Source organism: Ambystoma mexicanum, chromosome 5p, assembly GCF_040938575.1.
Source record: "Ambystoma mexicanum isolate Mex_15411 chromosome 5p, UKY_AmexF1_1, whole genome shotgun sequence".
Lineage (NCBI taxonomy): Eukaryota > Metazoa > Chordata > Amphibia > Caudata > Ambystomatidae > Ambystoma > Ambystoma mexicanum.
In genome coordinates this window covers 446,177,903-446,191,419 of record NC_090930.1, presented here as the reverse complement: position 1 = coordinate 446,191,419, position 13,517 = coordinate 446,177,903, and the positions used below count along the sequence as shown (strand labels likewise).

Here is a 13,517-nt window from a genome sequence, read left to right as displayed (position 1 = left end):
GTTGGCCTAAGTCTATATCCAGGCCAGGCTGCCGTTTTCAGTCTCGGGCCTGGTCTGAAAACCTGACTGGCCTGCTTCTCTCCCCCTGTCAACCTTCCTGTTGCTGTCCGGTGGAAACGGGTCCCTCCCTCTCTGCCCAGTGTGTGAATCAGAATTCAGGAAAACCCTTGGTGAGCCAGGAGAGCTGTTTGTTGTGGATAAACACCTGTATCCTACCCGCTTTATATTTGTTCTTTTGTTACCCTCTCTCTGCCGTGTTGTGTATCTGTATTAGTGTATACATCTGTAAAGTGCTCAATTGCTTCTCAAAGCTAGGCCCGCGCTCCCTAAATACCATAATAATAATAATAAACACCTTACTGTACGATGTTATAACACGCCATCTGGGTCCAGCAGAATGGGGATTGGACGACAGTGACTGTTTAGTCTGCAACTTCCTCAGTCAGGAGAGGTGAGTTTAATTTCATGGATCACATTCTGCAGTTGTCATTTTTTATCTGCATGATTTCCACACCCGGGTTCTGTATGCGTTAACAGTTCTTCAGGCATCCTTTGCGGAATAGGGAAATGTTTCAAAACCCTTGTCAGCGACCTCAGGAGCATGAAACTTTTTCTCTTCAAGGAGAGTGCATCAATTCCTGCAGTGAGGGTTTGGGTCTGGCTAGGGATTTAGAATGAATCTTCATGACTACTGCTGAAGGCTAACAAAAAGAGATTAGGGCTTCCAGCTCCAAGCTGACCTGGTTGACTGCTGTATTGGAATGCATATTGGCCCGCAGGAATGGTCTGGGTTGACACAATGTTAGGGGCTCTTGCAAAGCCACTGGAACCGCCTGAGAGTGAGCCAGGGATCCTCCCCATTGTGCTCCTCAGCTCATCATCCAGTGGCTCTGGAAGCTGCTCAGCCATTTGTCACTTTCCCTGTGGGCCACAAAGCCCAGCACTCAAACGTATTTGTAGCACAGGAGGGTAAAAAGGAGGAAGTGGAGGACTCTAGACATTCCAGACCACTGACCGTATCTTAGTATCTTTTGATATCCCCATCCAAGCCTTCAGATGAAGATGAAGTCTACCTCTGACTGGAATGGTATCAAAAAGACTGAGTAGGCATACCTTGGGTTTTAGTTCACTGCTGGAGGATGGAGTGAGCAACACTTAGGAGCAGTTTGCACTTCTGCTTGCATCTGAGTGCTGGGGATATGTCTTGCTAACAACGTCTGTCTTAAAAGATCCAAAATCCACCTCTACACCTGGATCTTTTTTGTCACTGACCTGCCACTATAAATCATTTTATTGGCAAATTTATTAAGATGATAATGGAATTTACAATATCACTTGGGTTCCTATTTTTCTACTTCCTCAGTTGATGGGTGAAATAGGTCCACTCCATCAAAAGGGAAGGTTCAGAATGTTGTCTTGAAATTTGAAAGGAACTTGGAGGCTCTATCCATATCTGCTGGTGAGTGTCAGTCTCAATACACATGCCCTTTGTTGGTATTGCAATGTGATGTCCCAAATACGTTGGTGGCTACTTGTTTAGCCTTTGAGATCTGCTTGAAAGGCTGCATGTCTGTCCATTGAGAGGTTGTTCTCAAACTTTGTCAACTGGTTGCATGCCATAATTAAATCATCTGACTTTGCTTGTCTCAGATGCAAGGATGAATTGCTACACACTTTCCCATTCAGTGGATTCGGAAATAGTTCCTTAGGTAGCCAGGCTGATGAAGTGGAAACCGCCTGGCCCTTGCCCTGTAACATTTTTGCTGCGACCATAGAGGTTTGAACCTGAAGGTGAGAAAATCATCACATGTGTTGTGTTGGTCCAACCTACACTTAGTATCTACACTTTTATTGACAGCCAGTGCAGTATGTGGCTATTCCCAATCTTAATGGCTTTTCTTAGTGTTTCCTTCTGTAAATGTGTATAGTATCTACTGTCCTGTCTATTTGGCAATACGATTAAAGGCACTTTTTCTTCTGCAGTAGGTCCCTTGCGCATAAAACGAGCCATGGACTTCATACAACCTAGAATCCTCTCATGGAATACGTTAGCTTATTTGGTAATTTCATCATCACCTGCATCTGCATCTATCCTCCCACCTCACCTTCCCTACCCCACAGACAAAGCCACCCTCATCACTGCCACCCACGTTCGCGGTCATCCGACCCATGAAGCGTGTGTCAGTTGAGGCTTTCGCTACCACCTTCTCGCCCCCCCTCCCCCTTTGGCTGACTCCCACCCTGACACAGCTCTCTCCACTCTGCTATATCTGATAACCTTGATATCCTTGCCCCTGTCATGAGAATCCACCTGAAGTCCAAAGCCAAATGGAACTCCTGGTATGACTCGGATCTCGTCACCCTTAAACGCAAGTGCAGGGTGGCAGAGAGGAAATGGCGTGCTTCATGTTCATCCTCTGACAAACTGGCCTGCCGCCTGCTCCAAAAGCAATACCGGCTCTCTGTTCTCACTAAGAAGAGAGCCCTTATCCAAGCCCGCATCTCTGCGGCATCAAACAATTCGGCCGAACTCTTTAAAATCTGCAAGGAGCCTGCCAACCCTGCTGCAGTCTCCACCTCTCCAGTCCCGTCCCAGGCCCTCGGCATGGCACTGGCCTCTCACTTCATTTAAAAAACTCAAGACATCCTGTCCTCACTCTCCTCCTATCACCTCCCCTCCCCTATTCCCTGCTCTCCCTCTGGCCTTTCTGCAGCCACCCCTCCTCCCTCCTTCTCTGCCTTTCCCCTTTTTTCTGCTGACGAGGTTTCGAGACAAGTCCGATCTATGAAAGTCTCGTCAAAACAGGTCTACCCCTGTTCCTCCAAAACTATCAAGGACCACATTGACTCCCTGGTGCCTGCCCTGGCTGACTTCTGCAATCACTCCTTCGCCTCTGGAGTCTTCCCATCCCCCCTCAAGCACTGCCTTGTGCACCCCTTCTTAAGAAACCCTCCTCCGACCCCTCCTGCCCAGCTAACTATCGCCCAATCTCTATCACTCCCTTCCTGGGCAAGCTCCTGGAGAAACTGGCCATCGCCCAGCTTAATCTCCATGCTGAATCTGTTGGTAGTCTTCATGACCATCAGTCTGGCTTCAGAGCTGCCAGAAGCACGGAAACTGCTCTCCTGAACTTCCGTGAGGACCTGCTCTCAAACCTTGACTCTAACACCGCCTGTGTTCTCATCTTGCTCGACCTCTCTTCTGCCTTTGACACTGTTAACCACACCATCCTGCTCAACCGTCTCCATGATAACCTGTGAATCACTGGTCAAGCTCTGGCGTGGCTGTCCTCCTTCCTCTCCAATCGTCCGTCCCAGGTCCAACTGGGTTCCTTCCTCTCTGACATCTTTTTCTCTACCTGTGGTGTCCCCCAGGGATCTAACCTCTCCCCCTGGCTGTTCAACCAGTATCTGGCACTTCTTGCTCACCGCATCGCCACTCTCTGTCCCAACTTTCAGTGCTACGCGGATGATACCCAGCTCATTTTCAGGCTACCCTCGGCCGCCTCTTCCAATTCCCTCATCTCTGACTGTCTTTCTGCTATCCAGGAATGGTGTGCCGCCAACGAACTCTGCCTTAATGCCAGTAAGAATGAGATTCTACTTATCGGCACACCCACTCCCTCCTTCCCTGCAGCTCTCTGGCTGGCCTCCCTTGGCCCTCTTCCTGCTCCTACCTGCACGGCAAAAAACTTCGGGGTCATCTTCGACTCCACACTCTCCTTCTCTCCTCACATCTCTGACGTCTCTAAGAAGTCGCACTACCAGCTACACCTCCTCAGAGGTATCCTTCCTTTCCTCTCCTTCCCCCAGAAGCTCACTGTCTCCAGAGCTCTGGTTCTGTCTAGGCTGGACTACTGTAACAGCCTCTATCTAAATTTTCCTGCCTCTACTCTCCGCCCTTTGCAACTCATCCAGAACAGGACTGCGAGACTTGTCCTTGGCCTCAAGCCCAGGGACCGTAACTCTCCAGGACTGAAATCACTACACTGGCTCCCAGTGGCTGCAAGGATTAAGTTCAAAACCCTCTGCATTGTCCACAAGGCCTTCTGGGGCCTTGGGCCAAAATACCTGCAACTCTCTCTTCCTAAATATCATCTTCCTTGTTGAGCCCTTCGCTCATTCACCTCCAACTACCTCAGGGTAAACCGCTTCTCCAAGCAATGAGCTGGGGGTAGATCTCTCGCCGCAGCAGGCGCCTCCTTCTGGAACATCCTTCCTGCCTCCCTGAAACTTGAGGAGAACCATCTCCGGTTCTGGAAGCGCCTCAAAACCTTCCTCTTTGCCTCCGCTTTCTCTCCCTCTCTCCCCTGCTAAAATCACTGAACCTGCACTGAATCTGCAACTGGGCCACTCGCCGATCTGGTTTCCTTGGCCCAGCCACTCTTCCCTGCCTACGGGACTGTCTCTGTATCCTACAGCCCCTTCTCCCGGCACTTATCTTGCACTTGCCACCAGCTGGCCCGAATATTTATCTCGTATTCTATTAACCATGTACCGCACTTTGCTTGCACTTGCCACCAGCTGGCCCTATTACTTATCTTGTGTTCTACTAACCATGTACTGCACTTTCCCCTGTCCCCTTCCCCTTCCCCTTGCCCTTTTCCCAGTCCCCCTACCCTTCAACTTGCACGATCGGAATGACACCTGGCCTAGTAGGATCGTTGTCGGTCTCCCCTTGTTTCCCACCCACTGCCTCGTCGCGCCTTGAAACACTTGTGTATAGGCGCGTTACAAATGCCATTTCCTATCATATCATAACTGTATCAGGGTAAATGTCAGGCTGACAGTGCCGTTTGTGAGCTGATCTGCATCTGTATGGACTGCCAAAGGACTGGCTGGTGTACCCGGCAGAAGAACCACTGGCACAGGAGGAGGAGAAAGTGAGGCCACCCTTTAGGGGTGCCACTAGAGGGGATACACACAGCCCTGGTACTATTTTTGCTACTGGTACCACCAACATCATCGTTGCCAGAGCTACTTTAGCACTGGTAGGCGGTACTGAGATATTAAACACCCATCTTGTTGTCATTTTACTTATTCTTATTTAGTTTAATAGTGACGATTATTACATTTTAAATCTTTTCTCACAGAAAATATAATTTTTTTGTCAGTGTTCATTTTTTACAGTACTGAAGCTAGTAATGTGAGAATGCAACGTTAGTGCAAATACAGTGTTGGGCACAAAACTGAAACCTTATGTACTTTTATAAATGGTAATTGTTTATTTTTTCCGGTTGTTGATCACCATCATGGACATGTTTTTTTCTTGCTTTTACAGCACATAATGCAGTTGTCACCTCTGCTATTTTTGCACCGAACCCCAGTTTGATAGTGTCACCAGAAATAACATCTGAAAAACTAGAAGCCGACAGCAAAGGTGAAAATGAAGAAGTATCGGATACTATACCTTCAGGTGAGAACAACTAATGGCCAAACCAGCCTGCAAGCCCCTTTCTTAGATAGCACTGGTTGTAAACTATTGCCATATGGCAAGGTTGTTAGGAGCCCTGGCTTTTTTAATTTTAACTTTTTTTAAATATACAATGTTGCAGGTAATTCTCTCTGAGGGTGGTCTGTTAATCAGACTGCCCTCTCCACAAACTCCCTGCCAAAAGCATAGTCTACACAGTAGTCTGATCTGTAGCCCATGCTCTTGCGTGGTAGAGAAGCAGTTTCAGGTCACAGGTGCACATTTGATCGCTGCAGTGACTGCCAAGTCCCTGCAGCACAAGGACTGCTTTTAAGATATGCACCCGTTTCAGAAACTACATAACTAGGACGGTTGCTATCCATGTGGCACATTAAACTGTAAATATAAGCCATACCAGAGTTTGAGATATGGAGGCTAGCATCTCTCTTAATTATCAAAGGAACATTGATTTGATATCACATGTGTCAGCTCTGTGAGCCCAGCTCAAATGTGGAAGGGTTATGTTCCCCCAGCCAGACTGTCTCTGCTGCTGCCAGCAAAACTGTAGCCCTGGGGCTTGCCTCTTTTTGATCTTTTGATTTCCTTTTTTTAATAACATTTTTATTGACATTTTAATGTTTAAACAGCACCGAACATTAACAACTTGCACAATGTGGATTCCCCCCACCCGCATCCCCAAGGCCACCCCAGCACCACCCCTACCCCATAAAGTAGATGATAAAAGGTGCCCACTGTCTCCTCATACTTAAATCAAGTATGTGTCTCAGCCCTGCCCATCCTGTGAAGCTGATTCCTTCAATAATAATCCCTGTGCAAAATCTTATATTGAATCGGCCTCATCCACAAGGATATATTAACCTCCCTAGCCACCACCATTGCCTCTACCCAATCCTCACTTTCTGGGGTCCCTAGGTCCCTTTCCCATTTTTCTTTTAACTGTGTATGTGGGGAGCAGGACGAGAAGTTATTGATGACTTGATATAGTGTTGATGTCCCTTTCTGTTGCAGTGCCTCTGTGAGCAGATTCATTTCCAAGGGGATGTTTTCACCTCACACTGCATTGTCATTGCATGTGCCAGGTACATGTATGCTTCCCATGGACCCAGACCGTATTTGTCTCTCATTCCCTGTAAGGTCATTAGAGCATTGTGCTCTGTCACATCCCCCGCTTTAGTAATACCCGCCCTGATCCAACGTGGCTGACTCCCCAGTTTTTGGATTTCTTCCAATCCTGGGTTGTCCCACAGTGGCTGAGACATGGTAATTTTTTTCCTTCCAGCCCATCCCTCTTGTGGTGTCTCCCCTTATGTGCACTAATATCTTCCCCACCGGGGGAAATTGTCGCCACCCCAAAACCCCATACAGTATGTGCAGCGGGTCTACACTTTGCATGGAGTCCAGTTCTAGCCTTGTGTGCAACAGGTTCCTCCCCCCAAACAGCCATTTGTTAGCCACTTTAAGTGGGCTGCCCAATAATACTTACTGATATCTGGTAGTCCCACCCCACCTTCCCATACTGATCTTGTCAATGTATGCAGGGGCATTTGTTTCCCCATATCGCCCCCCCTTATCAGGGTGTTAATCACGTCAAATTGCCTGTTCGGGAGCTGCACTGGGGTATTTTGCAGTACATAAAATAACTGGGGAAGTGCTAGCATTTTCAGCAAATTCAACCTCCCAGTAGAGTCACCGGCAGTGTGGCCCAATGTTTGGCATCCTCTCTTAGCCTGTTGACTACTTGAACAAGATTGTTCTCCAAGAATTTCCCCATGTCCCGTTGTATCTGTATCCCCAGGTATTTGAAGCCTTCCACATTGAACCATAGAGGGCAGTCCATCGGTACAGCCTCCATGCCACCCCTAACTGGATGGCCACTGAATTATCCCAATTTATTTTTTAGTCCACAGTACCACCAAAACTACTGTAGTATCTCAAAGGTTCACAAGCATGACCTTTCTGAGTCCCCCAGCTATAGTAGAAGGTTGTCTGCATACAGGGAGATCTTGCCTTCCCATCCCCCGGGCCATTTAAATCCTTTGACTGATTGGTCTGTTCTAAGGCCCTGTGCTAATGGCTCGATCGCCATGAAGAATAGGGGTGACAGTGGGCATCACTGGCGGGTGCCCCTTTGCAGCAGAAATGTATGTGACCTGTGGCCATTGACCCGCACCCAGGCCATTGGACGTGCGTAAAGCAACTGCACCCATCTCGTGTATTGGGGCCCTATTCCAATATTAGCCATCAGTGCCCAGAGGAAATTCCACTGGACCGAATAAAAAGCCTTCTCCAAGTCCAGTGCCATGACCGCATAGGGTACATCCAGTGACTCAGAGAGCGCCATAGCGTTCGGAAGCCTCCAAGTTAATTTGGGTGGCCTTCCCTGGCACAAATCAACACAGGTCCGGGTGTACTAATTTGCTTAACAGCGGGAGCAGTATGTTGGCTAGGACCTCTGCCAGAATGTTTGCTTCCACATTTAATAATGAGATTGGTCAATATGAGGGGCATTCATTTAGAATTTAGAGGCTTAACTTTTTTTATGAATGCCCACTATATTGGCTGTCCTCGGTTCCTTTTGAAGTTCTCCTTTCTCTCAGCATTCTTGTGCCATCTCTAGCAAGGGGTCAAATACTTTGTCGCAGACGCACCTCCAGAATTCCACCGGAAACCCATTGGCCCCCAGTCATTTCACTGTTTACAGTCTGTGGATTCCCCCAGGAGCTCCTCTTTTGTTATGGCAGTCTCCAGATCCAGACGCTCCTGTTCCACCCCCCAAGCTTGGCAAGGCTATGTTAGCCAAGTATCTGAATATCTCTGTAGGGGAGGGTCTGATAATCTGCAAAGGCTTGGGCTATATCCTCCACCTCCGTGTACTCCAAGTCTGTTATGGCCCGGACCCATCTTACTGCGTCCTCTCTCCTCTCCAGCCATGTTTCCATCCGCCCCTTTGTCCCCTAGATCATAAATCCTCACCCGTCTCACCAGATATGCCTGCCGAGCCTCATCTGTCGCTTGCACTTTGAATTCCCCTTCTGCCTTAGCGAGGGCCCGCTTCGTCCCCACCGTTGGGGGCCTCGGCATTGCGCCTTTCCATCTCTTCCACTGACTCCTTTTTTTGCTGTTACTTTACCCATCTCCCTATCTTGTGTGCCCCTATCGCACATGGCGCTGTCCTCCTAATCACTGTTTTGTATGCTTCCCATAATGTACTACAGCTATCCACCATTCCCCTGTTCAAGTTAAAATACTCTTGGCCCCTTTCCAGGAGTGCCTCATTGGTCTTAACGTTCCCTAGATGGTACAAGTTGAAACTCCAATCCCCACTCCCGGCTTTAGCTTTCCCTTCTAGCTAGATGCATAACGGGGCACGTTTTGACAACCCAGTGTTTCCCCCAAAATAGTTGAAAAGAACGAATCGCAAAATGCTGAACTAGGTGAGCAGGAGTTTCAGGTGTGTCCCACTCTCTCCTAGTTCGGCATTATGGGCTGCCAGGGTGTCCCCCACCTATATTAAAGGGAAAATGGGTGATAAATGCAAAGATTCCCAAAAGATTGAGTTTCAAAATGCTAGCAAGTCAGCTTTGCAGTTTGAAACTCAAGCTTTTCGGAATGTGTTGTTTTAACGTAGATCCTGACAACCCCCTGGGCCCATAGTACGCCTCCACCACCCTGCCAAGTGCTGTGTAAATGCAGTAGCATATAACCCAGCCGTGACAGGGAGTTATGGGCCCCAGAGTGGTAGGAAAAGTGCTGCTGATCGGGATGCAAATCCCTCCACACATCTCGCAGACCCGTTGCTGCCAGGAATGATGCGAGTTTGGTTCTGGCCTCTCCTCTCTGTGACCGTCTATCCAAATTACTGTCCAGGACGTCATTAAAGTCCCACTGCCCACAATCGTGATCTCAGCCCCATGTGTCGCCAAGAAACGCATGTATCTCTAACAAAAGGTCGGCCTGTAGTGGGGGAGGTGCATAAACGCTGATAATTAAAACTGTTTATCCCCACAGGTTGCCCGTGATCCCTAAGTAGCATTCACCACTGTCTCTTATCACCCGGTCTACCCATAGAGGTATGGATTTATGCACCAATGTTGCTACGCCCCGGGACCCCCATGATAACCTGTGTGTTCCACCACATTATACTGCCCTTTCCCTAAGCACTGGCACGTCGTTCCCATCAGGAGGGTTTCTTGTAATAAGATTACCTCCACTTTCTCATATTCGCGCATTACCTAGCCCCTTGTGATTTCATAAAGGTTGAAGTTTCATATCCGGCATCTAAGCATCTTACGTTCCTGCCCTGTGCCTGTTACAATGTATCATCACTGGGCTTTTTGGCGTGCCTGCGTATTGATGAGGGCTGGTAGCAGTCTTCCTCCATTGCGCTATATAAACATTACTCCCCACTCCAACATCCCCTGTCCTTCCCCGCCAATCCCCACTTGAAATCCCTGCACCCCCACCTTATACTTCTCCCAAACCAGAAGCATCTGTCGACCCAATAACTGATAATTGTCCCACTCTGTAACAGTGGGAGTTGGGACATGGTATTGGGGGTTGTACGGATTGGTTGCTCCGCCGCTACTCCCACATTCCTGCCACCATATTACAGTACTGCTCTGGGCCCAATGAATTCAAAACCATACAGTACTTGCTGTCGAATTTAAGCCATCAGGCCAGGTCACACCCTGCTGCCGGTCGATTGTCCGTGCACCTCCCTGCTCTGGGTGGTCCTAACAGGGTCTTCCCTAGTGCAGTCCGTTGTAGTTGGTCTTCTGGCTTGCCTAGAGTCGTTTCAGCCCAGTCCCAAGCATTGGTGGCAATGTTCCCTGTAAGCTGCACGGCAGGACGCCCATGCACTTTTATTTATCATGACACGCATGATGCCTTAATCACTGCCCACTGGCATGCCTAGATTCCATACTTAATGTGTGAAAGAGAGGCTGAGTACATCATTACTTTAAGATGATAGGCTGTAGCAACATAGCACTGAGGATGCTTTGCTACTACAACCAATGAAAAAGCCTGTCTTCATTTGGTTGCAGCAGGCCTGGAATCTGATCTCGCTCGCTGGGCTGGTGCAGGGCAGGCCATCAGAGATCAGTCTGTATTGTTGGCCCCTGTCAACCCAGCTACTCCCTTGTCTGCACAGCGTGTTTCATAATAGCAAGTTGCAGTAGTGCACGAATGCTCTTGCTGCGCTGCTACAGCCAATTTAGATGACTGGGTGAGGCAGGCCTGTCATTGGTCTTCCTACTTTGTCGCGTTTGTCATGGCAGGCCATTAACCTGCTCAATCCCATGACAAGTGTTCAATTTTTCAGTCCAGATGCTTGATAAAGTTGCCACCATGCAATTTTAAGGAACCTGTCGCCTCATGACGCTGCCTTGAGTTGTGGAGGCGATTTAAAAAAATTATAGTTTGTTCTCTGACAGAATTTAAAATCAAACGAAAATAAGGGAGATGATTTGAGTTGCTTTGTTTGACTCTGTTGACACATTGTGTGAATATTCAGGGGAAAAGACCGTAGGTGCCTCATAGGATGATCAGAGCTGTGTGCTGCAAATATCCATGCATTGTTAACTTCCACACCATAAACATCTGTCCTAATGCATTCAGAGGACATCTATATGGAGTGCAAAAATGAATCCCCTCACTCTGTGAGTTTCATCTGGCCAGAACAAGTAGTAATGGATGATGGTGCCAAATCATCTGTCATTTTTAGAGCCGTAGTAGGTCTATAAGTAATCGGTATGCATGGCAGATTCGGAAACCACTGTGTAAACTACATGTCTGATGCTTGTTAATCTGCTTAGAATGACATGCTGTGCATATAGGCCGACATCCAGTGGTAACCGCAGAGTATTGCGTCTTGTCTTTCGAGAATCAAAAGGTAACGTCGACATGGGTGTGCCTGTAACACTATCCCTAACATGAGGTGTAGTATACCCAAAATCCCTCACGTGTTGAGGTCCCTCAGATTGTTTTTTTCTGCCCAGTGTACTGGTCGCCTTATGTAGAGCTCTTCCAGAGACATTGCTATATTGTTATACTTATCGACCTTTGGTCGTTTTATATTCTCTTACCGTCCCTTCCCTCGATGGCTGTTATCTGACCTATGCCGAAGCTTGTTCTACGGACCTTGGATGGCAGGTGGCCTAGCCTCCTGGCTGGCCAACACAGTAGGAAGAGAGGGGTCAGGGCGGACATTTCTTATTTAAGAATGCCTTTCCCTTTCCTCTCTTTGTTCCCTTGGTCTTGTCGTCACTGTGTTATTCCTGTGCTATGGACAGGACTCCATTTAGATTTTGTCCTTCGTGCAAGGCAAAATTCCTGTGGAAAGACAAACACCTTAAGTGTAATAGGTGTCTTCCCCTTAAACACAACAAGGGGGCCTGTGTGGCTTGTAAGCTCCTGCGTCCCAAGACCCTAAAGGAGCCCCTTGTCAAGCTGTGGGCGGCCTACGGAATGTCGCAGGCCGAGAGTAGTTCCCCCCCCCCCCGCTGCCGCAACCGCGACGAAGGGCTTAGTGACGACCAGGGCTCCAATTAGGAGGACATTGACCTCACGACAGAGCGCTCTCGCTCCGCCCCCTCGTCCCCGGCCCCTCCAGGCACGACATGAGTCCTGCTATGGGGACTGTACATCCCGGCGACAAGGACGCACACTCTTCCCACACTAAAGACTCAACCCCCGGTCTGTCTTCGACTAAACAGTCGAAGCGTTCCATTGCTCCAGTGGGCACACCGGATAGTTCGGCAGTGCCCGCCGATCGTCATGATCGCCAGCTCTCCCTGCAACCGCAGGTGCGGCATGCGTCTTGGCAGTCTAAATCAAAGAGCGCTACCACCAATATTCAAGTGACCATTGAGACGCATCAGAAGAAAGTGTCAGCGTCGCACAAAGCCCCGGTTACACTGAAACCAACCGCACAACCACCGGCCCAGTCTAAACATTTTCCTGTGAGACCAGGTATTACCGAAAGCATCGCTAAGATCGTTTCGGCAGCAAATCAAGGAGAACGGTCGAAGGACTCGTCGAAACCTAAGCACTCGTCGAAACCTAAAGATAGGCCTAAGGATTCATCGAAACCGAAAGATAGGCATAATGACACGTTCGAAAGCACACCACAACCACCAGAACCTCAGACTTTTCAGAGAGCCCTGTACCTCCTTCTTTGACGTTAAGGGAAAAATCTTGATGTTCTAGAGAAGATCAACTAGAAGAGCCTTTTCCACCTCTAGACTCCTCTGGCTCCTCGTTATGGCCCAGGAAGAAATTTGAGGGGTGTATGAATAGGTTAGAGAGATTTGTGGATTACTCAGAGAAATTCACACCCAAAAGGCCTCCAGAGGAGAGCCTTTTTTTGCTCCTGTGCCAAAATTTTAAAAGACCTTGCATTCCTTTCAGGAGGAAGAGTTTTATGACCTCACTGATGATGAGGTCCTTGTAGACCAATTCAATCATCCCATTGACCCCACAGAGGATTGGGAAGACGACCACGGCCAGCCAGTCAATCATCCTTGGGCATCACCTACCCCAGCACCGGAACCGGACGCCCTGTTCATGGACTCACCACCCCTCCCCAACCTGCTCGACAGGCCTCCCCAGTTGACGACCAGATGGTGTTTAACACTATCTTAAGGAGGGCAGCAGAACATTTCCATATTGCTACTCAGGCAGCTGTACCAGAGGCTGATTTTGTCGAGGATATCTTAAAAGAAAAGCCACCTGCCAGCCAAGCTATTCCATTGCTGAATTCAATCAAAAGACGCTTGGCTCCTTCATTGTTGACACCTGCCCTAACCAGGGCTGTCAGTCCTAGAGTCAAAAAACAGTTTGGCCCTTCCCCTTCTGATCCCCTCTACATCAGGGGACATGCTACTCCAGATTCCCTGGTGGTAACTACAACCAGGAAAAGCGCGGGGGTCCCTGTGTCTGCAGGAGAAGCGCCCCCTGACAAGGAGTGCAAAAGGTTAGACGCACTGGGGAAAAGAGTAAACTGCTGCAGCATTTTCCACTCGCATAGCTAACGCCACTTTGTTGGTTAGCTATTCAGATGCACAATGGAATTACACTACAA

The 13,517-nt window shown here is 48.6% G+C and overlaps 1 protein-coding gene across 4 annotated transcripts in view; it reads left to right on the top strand.

The window, feature by feature from the left end:
• Positions 1-13,517, top strand: part of WDR44 (WD repeat domain 44) — a 1,281,409-nt gene that overhangs the window by 1,202,441 nt on the left and 65,451 nt on the right. For all 4 annotated transcript variants that reach the window (XM_069612853.1, XM_069612855.1, XM_069612854.1 and 1 more), the window contains one exon: positions 5,282-5,416. In XM_069612853.1, the coding sequence (XP_069468954.1) occupies positions 5,282-5,416 (135 nt within the window). The remainder of the gene's footprint in view (positions 1-5,281; positions 5,417-13,517) is intronic.